Source organism: Stylophora pistillata, chromosome 7 (genome assembly GCF_964205215.1).
Source record: "Stylophora pistillata chromosome 7, jaStyPist1.2, whole genome shotgun sequence".
In the NCBI taxonomy this organism is placed as follows: Eukaryota; Metazoa; Cnidaria; class Anthozoa; order Scleractinia; family Pocilloporidae; genus Stylophora; species Stylophora pistillata.
Genome location: NC_142525.1, coordinates 23,921,349 through 23,940,478, shown reverse-complemented (window position 1 = coordinate 23,940,478; position 19,130 = coordinate 23,921,349). Strand labels below are relative to the sequence as shown.

The following is a 19,130-nucleotide window of genomic DNA, read 5'->3' as shown; positions in this document are numbered from 1 at the left end:
CAAAGCCTCCGCCAACCCTAGAAACAATTTACTCAGGACTCGTGGAAAAGAAACGAAGAAACTATTTCCATTTGTTACTACATTTAATCCTAACTTGCCCGACGTAGGCAACATAATCAGAAAGCGTTTGTTTATTCTGCAATCTAACCCCAAATTGAAAAAACATTTTCCTCGAAGTTCTATCATACCATCTTTTCGTCGATCGAAAAATCTCAAAGATTTGTTAGCAACATTTCGTTTTAAAACTGCCAGCGAGAGACAAACCATTCCTCATAACAATGGCTGCTTTAAATGCGATAGGAAAAGATGCGACCTCTGTCAGAGTTTCTTTTTTGAATCTAAATCATTTCTCAGCTTTCAGACGGGCAAAAATTATACCATTCACTCTAGACTTTCCCGTGATTCTAAAAATGTGATTTGCTTGGCTTCTTGCTAGAAATGTCGCCTGCAATACGTGGGATCTACTACTACCGACTTTAAAGTGAGATTTCGAAATCACAAATCTGCTAGGCTCACAAACAAAACAACTTGTGAAGTAGCGATACACTTTAACAAAACCCCACACACCCTGGACGATCTTTCGTTCCAATGCATTGATCAGGTACAGGCCTCTAGTGGCTCTGTAGAGATCGATAGGCTTTTAATCACAAAAGAGGCTTATTAAAGTGCTCAGTTGTTCTCTTTGGCACCCCATGGTTTGAATAAAAGAAAGGAATCTCATTCGAAAAATAGAATTTGCTATAATTAATTTTCCATCTTATATAAGGCGCTACTAATTGATCGTTCAAAGGCCCTTTTCTTGGATTTTGTCGGCACTTTAGGTGTGGATTGGACTTAGAGGCCCTGCCAAGCGATCTTATTATGATTAGCATCATTTAAAGGCCCCTCCTGGGATTTTGTTGCTAATTTGCCCTTTCGGGCTACAAAGGCCTTGTTTTGGGAGTTTGTTACGGTTTACAGTTGTAGTTAAAAGTGGGCCTCCCCTTTTTTAATGCTTGCCGCATTGCTTCTTTGCAATTGGTTACACCACTCATTTTAACATATTTAGTATTCTTATCTCTTGGTTTTTAGGGTTTGTTTCTTGTATTTTGTTCCTTGCTTTCTTTGTAATTAGGTTTTTTGTTATCTTTTTATTAGCACCAGTTCATTAGTCGTTATCTGTAATTACGTAATCATTAGCACTTCGATCATATTTAATGCTCTTTTTTTATTTCAAAAGTTGTAAATAACTGAAGAAGGTCTCTGACCGAAACGTTTTTTATTAAACTTTTTTATATTTTTGACGTCAGAAGTTGTCCATCCTAGCAATTTTTAAGCTTTCTATTTGACAATTATTCGCCGAAGGCGAGGTGAACATCGTCGAATAATCCCCGAGACGAAGTCAATATTCACCGAACCTGAAGCGAATAATTTTTTTAGTATAATTTCAGGGCTGAACCAGAGAGAAAATTCTAAAATCATAACTTTTTAGTAACATTTATTAACATTTTATTTAACATTTTATATAAACCGCGTGGAGCGGTTTATATAGCGTCATACAAGGAACCGCTTGACCAATCAGATTGCTGGAAACTCTTTGCTTAGCTCTGAAATTATACTAAATATATATATATATATATAAGCGTTCGGCACACGCTGTTGTATCCCTAGTAAACGTGGCAAAGTTTACAACACACAAGAAATCGTGGAAATTCCAAGGGAAAGTGGGAGGATGGGGTTCTTCTCACACAACTAGTTGCTTTCTTTTTTTATTTTTCTTTAATCCTAATAATTACGCGTCAACAAATGCATACGAAAAATAATAAATCGTTTTTCTGCGAATAAAGTAATAACCACGTTACCTTCAAAAGTCGGTGGGGCCAATAGAGTTCAACCTTCTTGTAAAGTGAACCTTTTTCTCTGTCGCTCTTCAAATGGACATAGGGGGAGATCTGCTCAAGGAAGCTCTTTTTAGATGCCTCAGCTGAAGGCTCTTCTAGGGGAAAAGATTTTGTCTGCAATCCTGTCTCCGGATCCTTGACCTTATAGTGGGCAACGATTCTGCGAACCTCTCCGTACCTCAACTCGCAGATGGTTGAGGTGGTGCTAAGTACAGAGTAAGGAAGAAGCTCCTCTCCGAGAATGAGGTTTACCAGACTGCTTTTTCCAGACCCAGTTTCACCTTTAAAAAATACAACGATAGGAAAGTTTGACTGAGAGCGTATCACCCGGGAAAATGTTGTCCAAAATTTTCATGGTCATACGAGCCCCATTGTTCTCACCTGTAGATTTATCAATTGTGCATAATTAAACGGGTAGCTCTCTGAGCCAATATTATATGCACCGATAGTATTGCCCTGCAGAAATGATATATCAAAATTGAATAAAAGACACGATTTGACTTATGCATGATGTGCAAGTAAAGAAGTGATCTTCACAAGTGTGCTTTGTATCATGTACTGTTGGGTCTACTAACGGAAGACGTAAGAAACACCTCTTCAGGAGTCACACCATAGCTTTATTTATAGATGTCGTGAAGGAGCACGTCTAGAGAGGACGTGAGGATCTCAATACACTAACTGAAGAATCATGCAATCATTGTAATACAATCAAGAATCACGTGACTTACGAAATAAACGAGCTATAGATAACATATTGTAACAAGCTTCCGTCGAAAACGCTGCACAAAAAAAAAAACCTGGAAATATTTTGTCACCTCTCAGATACTAGTTGGCAGCTGCTACCGACTGAGTCAATGACTCAACATTTGCTTCACGCCTGACGTGCGCCCACAGTTTATATTTTTAAAACCAAAGTTAATTTCATCATATTTACCTGCCACTAAAAGATAGTAATCCTTCTGTCCTAGTCTTATCTGGTGATTTTTCATCTTCTCTGTCACGTTACCTATATTCTTTAACAGCAGTGTTTGAATGTTGTCATCAAGTTCATCATAACACTTTTTAACCTCGTAGTAAAACGCTGATAATATTTCTCTCTTCTTTGCATCTTCTTCTTTTATTCTTGACAAAACAGAAAAGGCCTGAAAATGGAAAAGTACATTTGCATATACACTTGGCGAACTGGAGATCAAAGGTAGAACGCTAACTGACATTTATTGTTCCTACTATTCCCAAATTTCATTCCAATCGTGTGCCACTTCTCACAACTATCATGAAATGGAGTAAGTGTGAATCAGTTGCGCTTTGCCTTGTCTGAAAAATAGGTCCACAATGCGTACATGTGTGGCTTACGAAATTGAGCTACTTTTTAGTGTCTGGTGTCTTATTGAGTTTCTGTAAGAATAGCTAATATCTGATTACGGTTAGATAGTTTTGAATGTTGTTCCTGTTTGTCCTGAAATGTTCATTTTCAAGATGAGGATTAATGGCCAACTTTGTTATGGAGGTCTCATTTTGACAACAAAGGTTGTACGCGTCAGCATCATCTCCCATAGTGGCCTGATAGATTCAGTCGTGCTTTTGTTTACTTAAAAAGTGGAATTGAGTTATGAAATTTGTAAGCTGATTGTCTTTTCTAAGGCAAGTGATGTGAAATTAACTCTAAGGTAGCATTTTATATGAATATTTTTGGCATTTTGTGTATCAGTACATGAGGACAAAACTTTGCACAAGGGCTGGGACATTTGGGAAATGATGTAATCCACACTAGAAGCAATTTGGAGCTTGATTTGGTTTGAAGGTATGACTAATTTTGGACAATACATATATGTTAAGTAACACAATGCTGAGCGTAGGTTTCTATCGTCCATTAGAGCACAAAGTCCTATTTTCAGTTGGTTGAGAGCAAAAAGTTTACTATAATTATTGTATTTGGGTTTTGTGGGTCTATTTTTATTGAAGAACAGAGATAAAATTTAGTTCAGGTAGGTAGATATGGGGTTACAAACGGAAAATTTAGGGAGAAAAGATAACAAGATCAGAACACAAGCAATATTTTAATAGTGAATCATATGTTGAGTAGTACTCTGAAGTAACATTACGTTAACATTGCCTTTAATTTTTAACCAAACAATATTTACAATTTGACCTGGAGGTTTTATTTAACAGAAAGCTCAATACAGATAGTGTCACCATAATAGATTTTAAGAACAGTAATCAGAGACATAACTTAAGCACAACAGAGTTCAATGTAAAGGCAAGTGCATGATGATGTCAGAGGATTTAAAGTACCAGTATTTTTCAGGTTTTCTCCTTAGTGAAATTGTATTTTCATCCCAGTGTGTTTCCCAAATTCAAGCTATGTGGAGACGTGAAATGAAGAGGTGAACTTGACATCATCATGTAAATGGTCAACTTGACATGCTATCAAAATTTGTCCTTCAGCTGAAATCTTACTCAGGAATGCTATTTTGCTCGTCTTTATCGATATACATAAAAATATCCAAGTTCTTGTTTATTTTGGTCAGCTATTGTGTGTATCAATCAGCACAACCTACTTCACGTACCTGAGCCTTGTTTACATTTGTACTTGAGTGATTACTTTCGCACAAGTGATACATGAAAAGGGTACCTAGCTGTTTTCAGCTAATCAAGGGTGTAATTTTTCATGCATACCAGTGTTGTGATGAATTAACCACAACCAAACAAGCACCAGATAAAGGCCTGATACATATGTATTGCTACCAAGTTTAAATATCACTGATTATCTGAACCATTATTATAAAAAGAATTTAGAAGACTGGCAAACTTACAGGAAGTCATGAAATGTTAAGGTTTGAATGATTCTAGGCCTTACTTGGAAACACAATACTGATCGCATTTCGTATTTAATAAAAGCAAAACCACTTTGTTCCTGAGTTTCAATGTATTACTTCCTCAAAGTTTCGAATCAATCATAAGAGACATTTAGCACCATGTTAATGACAAACCGCAGTTTCAGGTTAGTCGTTAGACGTTTGTGAATCGGTTTAGCTATGTAAACATGAAAGATTAATTTCATTTGAAGAGGCTGTCGCACTGAATTTCCGGCAGACAACAGCACTGTTTGATTTTCAAATTGCAACAAAAATTCCTATTTTCACTCCCTGGCTAAAAAATTGTACTTAAGCATATACCAAAAAGACTGATTAAGTAACTTTCTTACTGAGCATATGGTATGAACAGAAATTCAGGATAAAAAACGTTCCGGTAAAAGACTTACGCGAAGGGTGACCGCACCGCTTATTCACGTGAATTCTATCGGCACATAAATTAGGAAAACCAAAGCACTACTTCATTCCACATTTTGTATTGTCCAGCAACTTGTTTCAATAATAGACAGACTCCTCGCAGTAATCCGCACTTAGAAGACAAGCCGACTGTAAGAAAGCCGGCGTGTGAAATCTAAGTAACAAAGATGAACGAACAACTAGATAAAAAATACACTTAAGTAGAACATCATAAGCATTAAACTTCAAAAATGATCCTTAAAACGTGATAAGATGTCCTTTGTTTTCACGAAATTGTCATGAGAGGCAATCCTTGATCAGTATTGTTCAATCGAGTTTCCCACACTTTTGTCGTTTTAAAATATGCCTCCATGAACTCTCTACAGTGCAAGGAGAATGCAACTACAATACAACCTATTTCACGTTAGGGCTCTTTCAGGTGGCTTCAGACACTTTCAAACACCCTCAAACACTGTTAAATGATCGAGCGTTTGCCTCTTTTGTCTTGGCTTAAATAATATATATTTAGTTTTCTTAATATTAATCGAACGCCTATTAGCTTGAAACCAAGAAGTTAACTTAATCAATTTAAAATTCACTTTCTGAATCAGGAAATTGAGGCTTTTATGGCGAAGGAAAACGTTAGTATCATCCGCGAATAAAATGAATTCAAATTCTTTTGATACGTCGCAAATATCACTAACATAAATAAAAAACAACAGAGGTCCAAGGATGGAGCCCTGTGGGACACCACAATCAACACATCAGGTAGCTAAACAAGGGCCGTTGTATCGAACATAGTGTTTTCTGATACAATGAATATATGAAGTTCATATATTTTTGAACTGCGGTAATAAATACGTATGATCGTATGATGCACGATCCTTCGTGCATCATATGTAGGATCGTGCACGATCCTTCGTGCATCATACGAAGGATCGTGCATCCTACGTATTTATTACCGCAGTTCAAAAATATATGAAACTCATATATTCATTGTATCTGATTTATCATCACGGGTTTATTACGAATCAACTTAACGGCCTGCTCCCAGTTGGCTTGTTAGCTCAATTGGTAGAGCGCTGCACTAGTATCGCAGAGGTCAGTGGTTCGAATCCCATACAGGCCTGATTTTTTTCAGGTCTGATTTTCGCTATTGCATAAATAGCGCTATCTACAGCGAAGGATCGTGCATCATACATATTGTTTTCTGTTGGCAAGATAACTTTTATACCATTCAAGGGCAGTCCCGCGGACTCCACAATGCTCAAGTTTCCCTTAGAGAATCTCATGGTTGACTGTGTCAAAAGCCTTGGATAAGTCGAGAAACCTGCCAACAGTGTATTCTCCGGTGTCAACAGCGGATGAAATTTTGTCATATAGCTGGATAAGTGCTAGAGAGGTTGAATGGTTTTTCCTGAATCCGAACTGAATTTTAGACAGGATACTAAATTTATTAAAAATGTCTAGGGGACGATTGTGTATTACCAGTTCAAATAATTTGGAAAATATCTGAAGATACGTTTATCACCTGTCTTAAAGATCGGGACTACGCGCGCTATTTAGAGCTGGTCAGGTACAACACCTGATGTAATAGAATTGCGACTGTTTAAATAGTCCAAAAGCAGGGGCAGTTACGAACCCCTTTTCTAACCTTCGCCTCGTGATAAATCGACCCTAGGCAAAGAAAACAATACATGTGGTCTCGTTGTCTACATCCAAGAGTTCCTTTGGAACTAACTGCCATATGATCACAATCATTTTCTTCACCTAACCCTAACTCTAGGCGAATTTATGGTTATCATTTTCTTTGAGTCTGTTGTCAGCAACTTCTCATTCAACACCTAGCGAAGAATTTTCATTCGGACGTTGTTTTCGGCATATGGTATTTTGTGGACTGGACTGGAGTGGACTGGACTGGACTGGACTAGTAAAACGCGGACTAGTAAAACGCTGACTAGTAAAACGCAGACTAGTAAAGCGCGGACTAGTAAAACGCGGACCAATAAAACGCGGACTATTAAAACGCGGACTAGTAAAACGCAGACTAGTAAAACGCGGACTAGTAAAACGCGGACTAGTTAAACGCGGACTAGTAAAGCGCTGACTACTAAAACGCGGACTAGTAAAACGCGGACTGGTAAAATGCGGACTAGTAAAACGCGGACTAAGAAAACGCGGACTTGTAAAACGCGGACCTAGTTTTTCGTGTTTTTCGGTGTTTGTAAATCGAATAAAACTTAACGGTAACGGACTCAACATTAACAACAACAAAATAAACAATTTCATACGAAGGCGATCACAAGACTTAATAGAGAGCCAATTTCAAAAAATTTCTCCATATGATGTTTTGCCAATTCATTTTGACGGTTTAGTGAGTGACAATCCATGTTTGAACATTAAGCTACAAATGGTTTTGACATGCGCCAGATACAAACGATTTTATAAGTTTAGTCTAAGAAAGAATTTTATTCAGCACCAGTTCAAAATCCTAATTTTGTTTCATCGAATCATTCAGTAGCCAGTTGAATAATTTTTTTCATGATTTTTCATGTTTGTAAATCGAATAAAATAAAACGGTAACGGACATAACAAAAAAGAAAAGTTCATACAAAGGCACAAGACTTAATGGCGCGTAAATAGTTGTATCCAGATATGAACGTAATTGTATTGTGGGTCATAGCAATAAAAACTGCATAACTTTGGAGGCGCGAGCCGACAATTTTCGTTTTCTAACGCAACTAAGTTAAGACAATTTTACTTAAATAACAATCCGAGATGCAACACAGATCTCTGAACAGTTCAACGACATCAATAACAATTAACGGTCTACCTAGAAATAAGAGGTATCATAACTGCTAACAGTAACGGACAGTACGAATCTACAAATGACATTTCTATTGTAATTTAGCGTAAATGTAATCTGTAGTAACAATCCCAGATGCTACAGCTCAACGGCGTCAATAACAATAAATATATGTTATTCACCAGCATTGTCACCTTTACATATGAGCTGATCAATATCCACCTTTAACCACTCTCTGGCAGTGTACCTTACACAAAGGCAAGTACTCGGTGAACATTGCAAATAAGAATGATAAAATAGCCGAATTGAGGATTGAGATTTCTGACCTCAAAGAGCTCACTAATATACAAAAGAGATGAAAAATATAATTGTGTGCTCTGATTCTAAAAAAAGCTGGCTTTAATATCAGCGAAAGCAGTACAAACAACTTAAGACACAGAGCGTAAAAACACCTTAAAATGTAGGCTTGCAGCCAAAAAACCGAGAAAATGAAAATTTCTTTAAAAACCTGTCAGACTATCAACCATCTGACAGCCAAGTCAGCATGCTATCAAAGGGTCTCAAATTCATCCCAACGCCCGTGACAGACGAATTTAAAATCAGGCCAACTTTGGCGAGATTTAGTCGCAAGACGAATGCGCCTCCGTTACACCTTTCACGGACAAAACAAAGAACCACTTCTGTTTCATATTACACTAAGACTAGGTTTACACTAAAGGAGAGTTTTCCGGATTCGTAAATGTTTCCGGATTCATCAATTTTGGAATATTCGGATTCGTAGGCGTTTAAACTGAAAGGATAATCGGATTCCTGACCGTTTACACACAACGACAACTCCGGGAACATTCGAAATGGAATGGTTACCAAGCCCAGTGTTGTTTCGCCGTTCGATCGACAAAGTGAAAATGCCTCCCCCAATCCCCCGAAAAAGGGTAGAGTAGATCCAGATGCCACTGAGGCAAATTTGAACTGGACAGATGCCAAGCTATCTACGTCGTCGGCGATTAAGTGTGGGTGACGGTAAACTTTTTCACAATAATAATTTGCGTTTCCTCAGAAATACTGCAGTACACATGATGAAATTTATCGCCTGAACCTGCAACAAGATTAGGCAACCAGAGACCGCCAGCAATGTTAGCACCAGATCCTCCACTTTGGTTTCACCGCAAACTCAAAAGATTGCAGGCGGAAATAATATCCGGATTCGAGAAAAAAAGCGGTTACACGACAAAACTTTGCGGATTCAAACGTTATCGGATTCAAAGTTCCCACTTTAAATTCCGGATTCAAAATCTCCGGAGACACGACCAAACCGAGTAGTTTTTATTTCGGATTCGTCCACTTTCGGATTCAATCCGGTACTAAAACGTTTCGGATTCATCACGAATCCGGAACAATTTCCTCTAGTGTAAACCTAGTCTGAATGCCACAGGTTCAGTCTTCTATTGCCCTTCAGAGCTACTTGGAAAATTGTCATAACGCTACTTGCAGACTGCATCTAAGCCAAACAATACTTTGTAACGCAATGAGGTCACAGCTCTAAAAGAGTTGAAACAAACTCTGCTTTAAACCTCACCGAAGCAACACAACAATAGTCATCATGAATAAGACAGAAAAAAACGAAAGAGGCCAAAGTGCAACTCAACAACAGAGTTCACTTCAAACCTTTCAAAGCACCGATAGTAAAAGTCACGTAGGAAAGGGTTAATGAGATCATTGACCAAATGCATCGGGGAAAACACATTGATGGCTTAGAAATGGCTTTCACAAACTCCCAATATCCGCCTTCGGATACACAATTAGCCATTGCCTAAAACTATTTTTACTAATCGCCCGATCATTTCTCACAAAAAAGGAAAATCCCTTACGACAAGCAAAAATACAGTTCGAAGGCAATAAAGCGATGCGACCACAAAAGCTACATGGGGAGTCCGTGCCGTTCTGTGTGTATCTTTATTCGCATGGCAAAAATTCATCGTTTTTCGGCGCAAAATTATCCACAGAAGCTTCAGATGATTTCTGGGACAATTCATCGTCTAAAAAAGTCGACATTTCCCGACCGACAGCGAAACAGTTCTCAAAAAAGTAATATGTGCGATTCTCTGTGCAGCGAACAAAGAGAGTTGTGACAAAGCAAAGCATAAGTTTGTTGAGACTTTGACGTCATGATGACGTTTTTGCGGGCTCGGCTGGAACATGTTTTCAGCAATGGCGGACGATTTTTGGACGACTTTGAAGCGGTAAAAATTGGTCATCGAAGGTTTATTTTGAGTTTTTTTTAAGGCAAAAAGGGTCTTAACTTGACCCAGTTGAACATTATGTAAACAATTTAGGCCAAAATAAAATGGTCAATTTTCGTCTCAGAGGCACTTAAAGTCAATTTACAAACACGGAAAAACATGAAAAAAATTAGGTCCGCGTTTTACAAGTCCGCGGTTTACTAGTCCGCGGTTTACTAGTCCGCGGTTTACTAGTCCGCGGTTTACTAGTCCGCGGTTTACTAGTCCGCGGTTTACTAGTCCGCGGTTTACTAGTCCGCGGTTTACTAGTCCGCGGTTTACTAGTCCGCGGTTTACTAGTCCGCGGTTTACTAGTCCGCGGTTTACTAGTCCGCGGTTTACTAGCCCGCGGTTTACTAGCCCGCATTTTACTAGCCCGCATTTTACTAGTCAGCGTTTTACTAGTCCGCGTTTTTCTAATCTGCGTTTTACTAGTCCGCGTTTTACTAGTCCAGTCCAGTCCAGTCCAGTTCACGAAATACCATATGCCATTGTTTTCAGTCGGATATCAAAATAAGCAGAAAAGCATGCAAGGAAGGAAAAAAATTAATATACCTGCATTATTAAGAAAATTAAGTCATGTTTTGAAATGGGAAAAACTCTCCTTTTTGGAATTTTAATAGCCTACTTTTCAAACATTTTTAACCACGTTTACGTTTGGCCACTGTCTTAGCTTTAGCGACGGTCAATATTTATTCCTCAAGAAGAATACATTATTGCATTCCTTAGGCAATTACTGAAAGGCGAGACAGAGTAATGTCAACTATGTTTACGATACCTAGCACGAGCAATGATAAATGATTGTTTCGTGTGCAAGTACATACCCTACGCGAATTCAGATGATTGCAAGTCCCTTTGAAAACTGAAAATTGACTGTAATTCTGAACGAATTCGAAGACAGAGGTGAAAAGTCTAACTGTGATCGATACAACTTCTCCGTGTATGAAGGCTTGACTGTTGGTAAATATTTTTTTGCGAAATGAACTGATATTTTAGAGTTGTCGATGCTAAAGTTCTTGACCACACAACTTCCACTGCAAAAATATCCATGACTGTGGTGAGTTGTGGAGCATGAGAACAGGTTCACACTTCGGTAAATTTACTTAGCGAAGCGTTAAATTGAGCCACAATCGATGTTTTTTCAGGTAGTGAAATGCTGAGTCCACCCCTAATTCGTTTTATTCAATTTCAATACACCTGAACACAATAAATGTTAAGAGATTTCCACAATCTGTAGAAGGAAAGGCTCTGAGACAGAGCCAGATATCCAAATATCCTGGTGTCTTTCTTCATTCAAGAACACTACAAGATTACAGCTTATAAAGGTTCTAAAAAATTGACGTACATTCTGAAAAATTACAGAAACTCTTACCTGACCGGCCGTCCAACTAAGAGTGCTTGGAGACTGTTTTAATTCAGCCTTTACTCGATCTCTCATCTGCTCAATGTCCGGGAACTTTAATCCTTGGCAAGAGACTCCAGGCGCCACCATTGCTTGAAACATTTCCATGAGATCATCGATTTCATCGATGCCTTTTGTTTTCTTTTCTGCCATGAAGACAAAATTTTCAATAATAGAAATTAGGGGGCAGGTTCAGAAAAGGGATGACAATCATATGGGTACTAGATTAGGAAAACAACCATGGGTTTCGGTAACACTACAGACAGTGCTTTTGCAGAAATGTTATTGCATTGTTCGTACGATAGAAAACTTTCCCTGAATGGGATGTCTAACGGACATAATTCTATTACATACAGAAATTTCCGAAATTTCGATCGCCAAAAGTTTCGTTATGATATTCTATCTCAATGTTGCGATAATGTATACGAGTCTTCCAACCCAAACGTGATGTGGCAGCAATGGAAATGTACATTTCTGGCTATCGCTGACAAACATGCCCCACTGAAAACGATGCGCGTTCGTTCACGGAGTTCTCCGTGGATTACCTCTGAATTGAAAGACCTTATGCATAATAGAGACATATTAAAAATCAAAGCTGGCAAGACAAATGATCCTAACGATTGGGCATTATTTAAGAAACAAAGAAATATAGTCAATAAGCAAATACGCTCAGCTAAGCAAGCTTATTACCAAAATAGTTTTAATAAGCAAACCAGCGACTCCCGAAAGACCTGGCAGACTATAAACGAGCTAACTTCTCGAAAATCTGGGAAAACGCCAGTGGCGTCACTAAAAGTGAACGGATTAACAATAACTAATCCGTTGGAGCTATCAAACGAATTCAATAACCACTTTGCTAATATTGGTCCAAAACTTACCAGTGAGATAAATTGTGATAGTGGTAGCTATCAAAGATATCTTACCGCAACAGATAAACGGTTTAAGCTCCAACCCACCAATCCAACTAAAGTATTTTCACTTTTAAATAAACTAGACAAGTCAAAGGCAACAGGCCTTGACAAAATATCTGCTAGGCTTATCAGGGAATGTGCTGATCTCATTTGTGTGCCGATATGTGATATTTTCAATCAATCTATTAGCCAAGGGACGTTCCCAGACGACTGGAAATATGCAAGGATTACCCCTCTTTATAAACAAGGTGACCGCGGTGATGCTAACAATTACCGCCCAATATCGGTGATTCCAATAATGGCGAAGGTGTTTGAAAGGATAGTTTATGAACAGTTATATGCCTATTTGGAAGAGCACGATATTTTATGTCAAAACCAATCAGGGTTTCGTGCTAATCATTCAACTGTAACAGCTTTGTTGGAAGCGACAGATTCTTGGGCATATAATATTGATAACGAGAAAATCAATGGAGTCATTTTTCTAGATTTGAAAAACGCTTTTGACACTGTTGATCATCAGATCCTTCTATCGAAACTAAACTATTATGGTATACATGGAAAATCTTTCAGATGGTTTCAGTCATATCTGGAAAACCGAACACAAAAATTTAATTTAATTTAGTAATTTAGTCCATTTTCACTGCATTAAGTTTTGCAGTGGGGAAGGACTAGAAAGGAACATAGGAACCATTCGTGCTAGTCCACCCTCCCACCCATCCCACCCCAGGGGAGGGCATCCATCACACAGTTATCTCGTGTGTGGGAAATTAACGTCTCCTACCCCAACCCTGCAGGAGACGGGATCTCCATTTATTCGTCCCTATCCGAGAAGACTAGAATATCTAACCATTTCTTGATGTTATAGAAAGGCAGCAAATTCTTCTCAATTATTTTAAGACCCTGAGTGTTGGTCCGGCCGGGGCTCGAACCCTCGACCTCCCGCACAACAGTCCAGCGCTCTATCCATTGAGCTAACCGGGAGGCGGTTAAATGCTCTGTCAACGGGTCGCTATCCAGTAGCTACTCGTTGACTTGCGGCGTCCCTCAAGGGACCATTCTCGGTCCATTATTGTTCTTATTATATATCAACGATCTTCCAAATTGCTTATCAAATTGTAAACCGAGAATGTATGCCGATGACACGCACCTCACATAAGCGGGAAGCAATCTTGAGAACGTTCAGTTTTGTCTAAATGAAGACCTAGAAAACGTCTTCAACTGGCTACAAGCGAACAAACTCACGTTGAACATGACTAAAACCGAATTCATGCTAATAGGGTCGAGGCAGAGACTGAATACACTCACAGCTTCACCAACAATTAGAATGAACAATACTCAAGTGAGCCAGGTTTCAGCTACAAAATCGCTTGGTGTAATAATAGACGATAAACTCGATTTGCATAGTCACATCGAAAAACTAACGAAAAAGATCGCCTCTGGTATCGGGGCCCTAAAGCGAATTAGGCACCTGATCCCAGCATCAACCTTACATCTCATCTACCAAGCTTTAGTAAAGCCTCACTTTGATTACTGTGACATTGTTTGGGGTAGCTGTGGGAAAACGCTACGAGACAAACTGCAGAAATTGCAGAATAGAGCAGCCCGTGTGTTGACATTCTCTAACTATGATGCTGATGCAACTGAGCTACTCGAGTTTTTAGGGCGGAAAAATCTTACACGCCAGCAGGAAATCCATAAAGCCACCATGATGTTTAGATGTCTGCACGGGCTAGCTCCAAGGTATCTATATTCAAAGTTTATGTGGCGTGACTCTGCTTATGACCTCAGGGACTCTGAAAATAAGCTTAATGTTCCACTACCGCGCACTAATTATTACAGAAAAAGCTTTAGCTACAATGGCGCCACATTATGGAACAGTTTACCACGCGATATAAGGAACACAGAGTCTCTGGGGTTATTTAAACGTAAGATCAATGACATTTTTTAAGTCTAACGCACGGCATTCACGGAAAACAGCTTTAGTGTTATAGTATGTAGTTTTAATTTTTAATATCTAAGCGTATGTGATATGTATTTTTATAGGCTGATGAATTGATCGTGTCTAAATAAAGATTACAGTACAATACAATACAATGGAACTAGAGACTCCGGGGAGATTTTTTCGAGGTGAGAATAATTATTTGACTGATTTTTACTTGAGATCCTGAGATATGTATGTAAGCGATCTCATTTGTACAAGTCATTATTCTGTAATTGAAATGCGTAAAGTAATTCCGTTTTGGCAAATATTGGTTATTTGTTTATATTTTATTTAGTGTTGAAGCCGAACAATTTCCTTCAACATCAAGTAAGCTTTGTACAAGTTTTATACACAGACTCGATTTATGATTTTTCAGTCTCAAATACTTAGCTGCAAATTTGTTTACTGTGTTCTTCACCAAATCTTTGTTTTTCTTTTTAATAGTGTTTGTGAATGACTATCAGAGTTCGCCATTTAACAATAGCGCGATTCCAAAACAAAAACAAACGACTGCTAAGGATCTCGGATGAAAATGGGCCTTTGAGCAAACGCTCAATCGTCACGGTCTAGCAAATATGTGGTGCGCCTGGGAATATTGACAGCGAACAGAGTTAAGTTCGGCACATGTGAAATTCGCCGTTTGAACTGGGCCTTAGTAGCAACCACGGCAGCATGAATTTTAATGAGACGATAACGTCCAAAATGATGACGGGCAAGACTAAAATGGGCCGAAAAACCGAAACGATAAAGATACCATGTAGCCGGAACAAACACTTCGCGCTGATAATCAGATGTTTTGAGATGCTATTTCAAATAAATAAGCACGAGTAATTTCTCAAAGAAAAAAAAAATACCTTTTCGACACAGCCTTTTGAATTTTGAGACAACCGTTCCGGATAAACAGTCAAGAAAAGCAAACAAATAGTCAGTCACGGAGCCAATATCTGTTGCTAACTACTCAGATTATTTTTAGAGAAAAGGTATTCATATTAGCACTAATATATTTGTTTCTAATATGCTTTCCGAATAGAATTTATTCCCGCAAAGAAGCATTTAATGAAAATGTTAGAGTTCAAACCAATCCGAGGTCAAATTGAAACCAGTCTCTTCTTTACATATCTAAAGGCTGAATGCAATTTTTTTGTCTTCTTTCTCGATTTCTATTGTAATATAGGAACTCAGGTTTTAGCCCTACCTTCAAAAAGCACATTTCCAGCAGTGAGTTGAGAAATTTCCTCAACAATATGAAAAGTTATTTAGATTCCAGCCAAGAGATAACTCTTTAAAAGGAGAAAATTTATTGCACGTTTACAATCCAACGAGTAAATTGAGCACATCCGATTACGTTGAAGTTCATGATGAAAATGATGGTTCGTAGATATTTCCTCCTATGGACGTGAATGGGCAGAGTGAAATGACTGTTGATTTAGAATGAACCTGACTTGCTGTAACAAAGCCAACACTGATATATTATTCATTGAACAACGAGAACTCAGAAGTGTAATCAAACGAGTCACATAATGGTGAAGGACTAAATTTTAAGTGAAAAGTCACGCACGTTTGAATCTTAAGGATTGGTCAAACGGCGCATAATAGTCGATGATAGTTGATTCTCTTCAAACTATCATCAACTATGACTAACTATCATTCGCATGGTCAAATGGCCAAAAAAGTTCGTGATAGTTGATGATAGTTCACCGGCAGTCGCGCGAGCAAAGTCATGCGACCAGCTAGTTCCAGGCTCTTTCCGCGTAAAATGTGAACACTAACATGGCTTCGCGTGAGACAAACAAACTTGTTGAAGTATGAATTTATCACGACGAAAGAGGGCGGCAGCTTGCTTACTAGTAATCGATTTTTTGGAGGAATGCACGGAGAATGAATCTGGAGAGCGTTGGTGGAAGAGAGGACAGACAAGGGAATGGATTAAAAGGAGAAACGAAAGGGGGATGTTGAAGAGTTGACGCTTTCTCCAGATTCATGGTTTTCAATACTTTCTTTCTCATTATTATTATCTTGGGTATAAAAACGAATTTCTGAAGCTGAAGCTTAGCCTTGCGAGAAGCTTTTGGCGGCCATTTTAAACGAGCCCGCCAATTTTCGGGGAAAACAGTGGACCAAAAACTATCACGAACTATCATACGCGTGGTCAAACGAGAAAAACTATCATCGACTATCATGGAGAATTTGAACAAGCTCAAAATGAATGATAGTTGGTGATAGTCGATGATAGTGCATGATAGTTGGTGGTCAAACGGAAGCGCGCGCTTCAACCATCATGGACTATCATCAACTATCATCGACTATCATGCGCCGTTTGACCAAGGCCTTACAGTTATAAAAGATGACTTCGGTTAAGATGATTGTACAATCACCAAAATATTCATTTATCGTGTCTGTCTGTAGAAAATGTAAACTGCAGAAGGCAAACCAAACTGCAAATTGCTGACCGGGTACAAAATTCAGAACGAAAACTTTAGTCGAGGTATTTGTCTGTTTGTTTTGTTTTGTTTTTTTTTTTTCATTAAAAAAAGATTTCTCAAAGCGGCTTTTAAAGATGCTCAGTTTTTTGCCTCAGTCGCAGCTTAGCTTGAACGGGGCTAAATGAGACTCATTTTGTGTTACGGATATCGAGACGGATTTGATCGATGACACTGACCCATAGCATTTCCTGACGGAAATAGAAAATTACAATTATAGCTTTTGCTTAGCTAAATTCAGGATCAAGCGATACTATCGTTATCATCGCAATCTTCACTCTAAGTCAAAACCCCAGACGATTTTATTTTGCAACGCTTCCAAAGAAAAGTTGCTCTGCAGTCGTTCAGTCAGGAGACCACTGAGACATAAATCCTTAAATCAACAATTTTCAAGTGTTCAAAGGAATTGAAAACTTAGCAAGTCCTGACGGCAGGGCTACATGTATATCACGTAATCCTCGACCGTTTGATGATTGGTTTTTCCGCCACATGTTTCTAATGTTGTAAATGCCTCAGAGATTATTTCTATTTCTAGCCTAATCCGCTGGTTATCGCCTTGAATCTTCGACAAATATGGCATCACGCGAAACGAAGATACTTCCTGATATGTTCAAGCAAGGTATGCACTTGTAATCTCTTGCACAGAACTAAAGACAGTGGAAGAGATAAAAGACAAAGTGATGACCGAACGTATGTCCTGCTTCAAACGCCTCCTTTGGGGCGGAAAGTCAGGTAAGTGTTTATCGTGTCTCAAAGGACTTATCATTGGTACCTTTTCTGGGTTATTTATTAATCGTAATTGAATTTCAAAATCTACAGGGGACATTTTTCGGGAATTTTACAAAATTTAAAAGCATGATGCGTACATTGTCCTTAAAGTGCTAAAATCCACCTGGTGATGACCAATCATGTGCGAGAATTTTGTCATACTTTTGATTAATTTCATAAATGTTATGTTATACCAGAACAGTATAGTCCACAAAAGGATAGCGAACTCATCTGATCATGGAAACACGACATGCAATTTGGAAAGCTATGTGAAACTTAGGCGAAAAACAAATCAAAGGCAATCTACAGTTTTCTCGCACTATTAAGTTGTCCTGTACACGCCCTAGTCGTCAGTGCCGTCCACTGTTTTTTTTTGTTTTTTTTTTATGGCGACCATCTCACGATTGAAGGTCGCCAAACGGCGACTTTTTGAAAAATTGAGCTTCAAGCGCTGCTGTACAGTGACATACAGACATTTTTCATAAAAACAAATAACAATAATAGCTCCAAATCAAAATGGTGCTAAAGTAAAGCGGGAATAGCTTCCTCTTTCAAAAACATCAATGAGCACCAAAGTAGAAATTGATAAAATTCTTTGTTCACCTTTCCATTCCCAAGGTTTCAAAGTTTTACCTCGTTTTGCCAGATATTTTTTAGGACGATAGGTTTTAAATGACCTATCACAAAATATTATTGTTCACAACAAACACCTTTTATTAACCCTTTTAACTCGTAGAAGTGATTACATGCACATGACAAGTGACTTCTCCCCATAATATCCATACATTACCCAGCAAGCAGGTAATGAGAATAGTCAAACTTCCCAGGTAGATATTGTTTTTCAGATGTAACACCAAATTCTTGTGACCCATTTACAGAGAAATGTGTTTCAGCTAAATGGAAAATTTTAACAATGAGATCTTTGGAGTGAAAAGGTTGACTACACAGGGTTTCTGTTAAGACCCTTGCTAAAATTTGCGCATTATTAAATTTCTCAAAACAAAAACAAAGGTTTAATTAGATTGTTGTAATTACCTTTCACTTTCTCTGACTCCTTGACCTCTGTCTTCTGTCGCCATCTTTTGGGTGATTGATCTTCAGAACTTATGAAGTATGACTGAGAGCACAAGGCATCTTCAGTAAGAAGGAACAGAAAACAAACTTGTGTTTAACATTCACTTTTAAAAAACTGCATTTTCAATATGCAGTTGAACCTTGAATATCCGGGCGTATGAGGAGTGGATGAAAAGTCTGGATAATCCAGAGACTAGATACACGAAAATGTGAATAATGACTGAGCCAAAAATAACAAATTGGAATATTAAAGCACATTCACAGTTGAAAAAGCTGGATT

General features: G+C 38.3%; 1 protein-coding gene across 1 annotated transcript in view; it reads right to left on the bottom strand.

The window, feature by feature from the left end:
• The window catches only part of LOC111334716 (uncharacterized), a 35,355-nt gene that overhangs the window by 10,236 nt on the left and 5,989 nt on the right, over positions 1 to 19,130 (bottom strand). Inside the window, 4 exon segments of the mRNA XM_088726956.1 lie at positions 1,842 to 2,161; positions 2,815 to 3,022; positions 11,607 to 11,782; positions 18,812 to 18,910. Coding sequence (XP_088583082.1) covers positions 1,842 to 2,161; positions 2,815 to 3,022; positions 11,607 to 11,782; positions 18,812 to 18,910 — 803 coding nt within the window.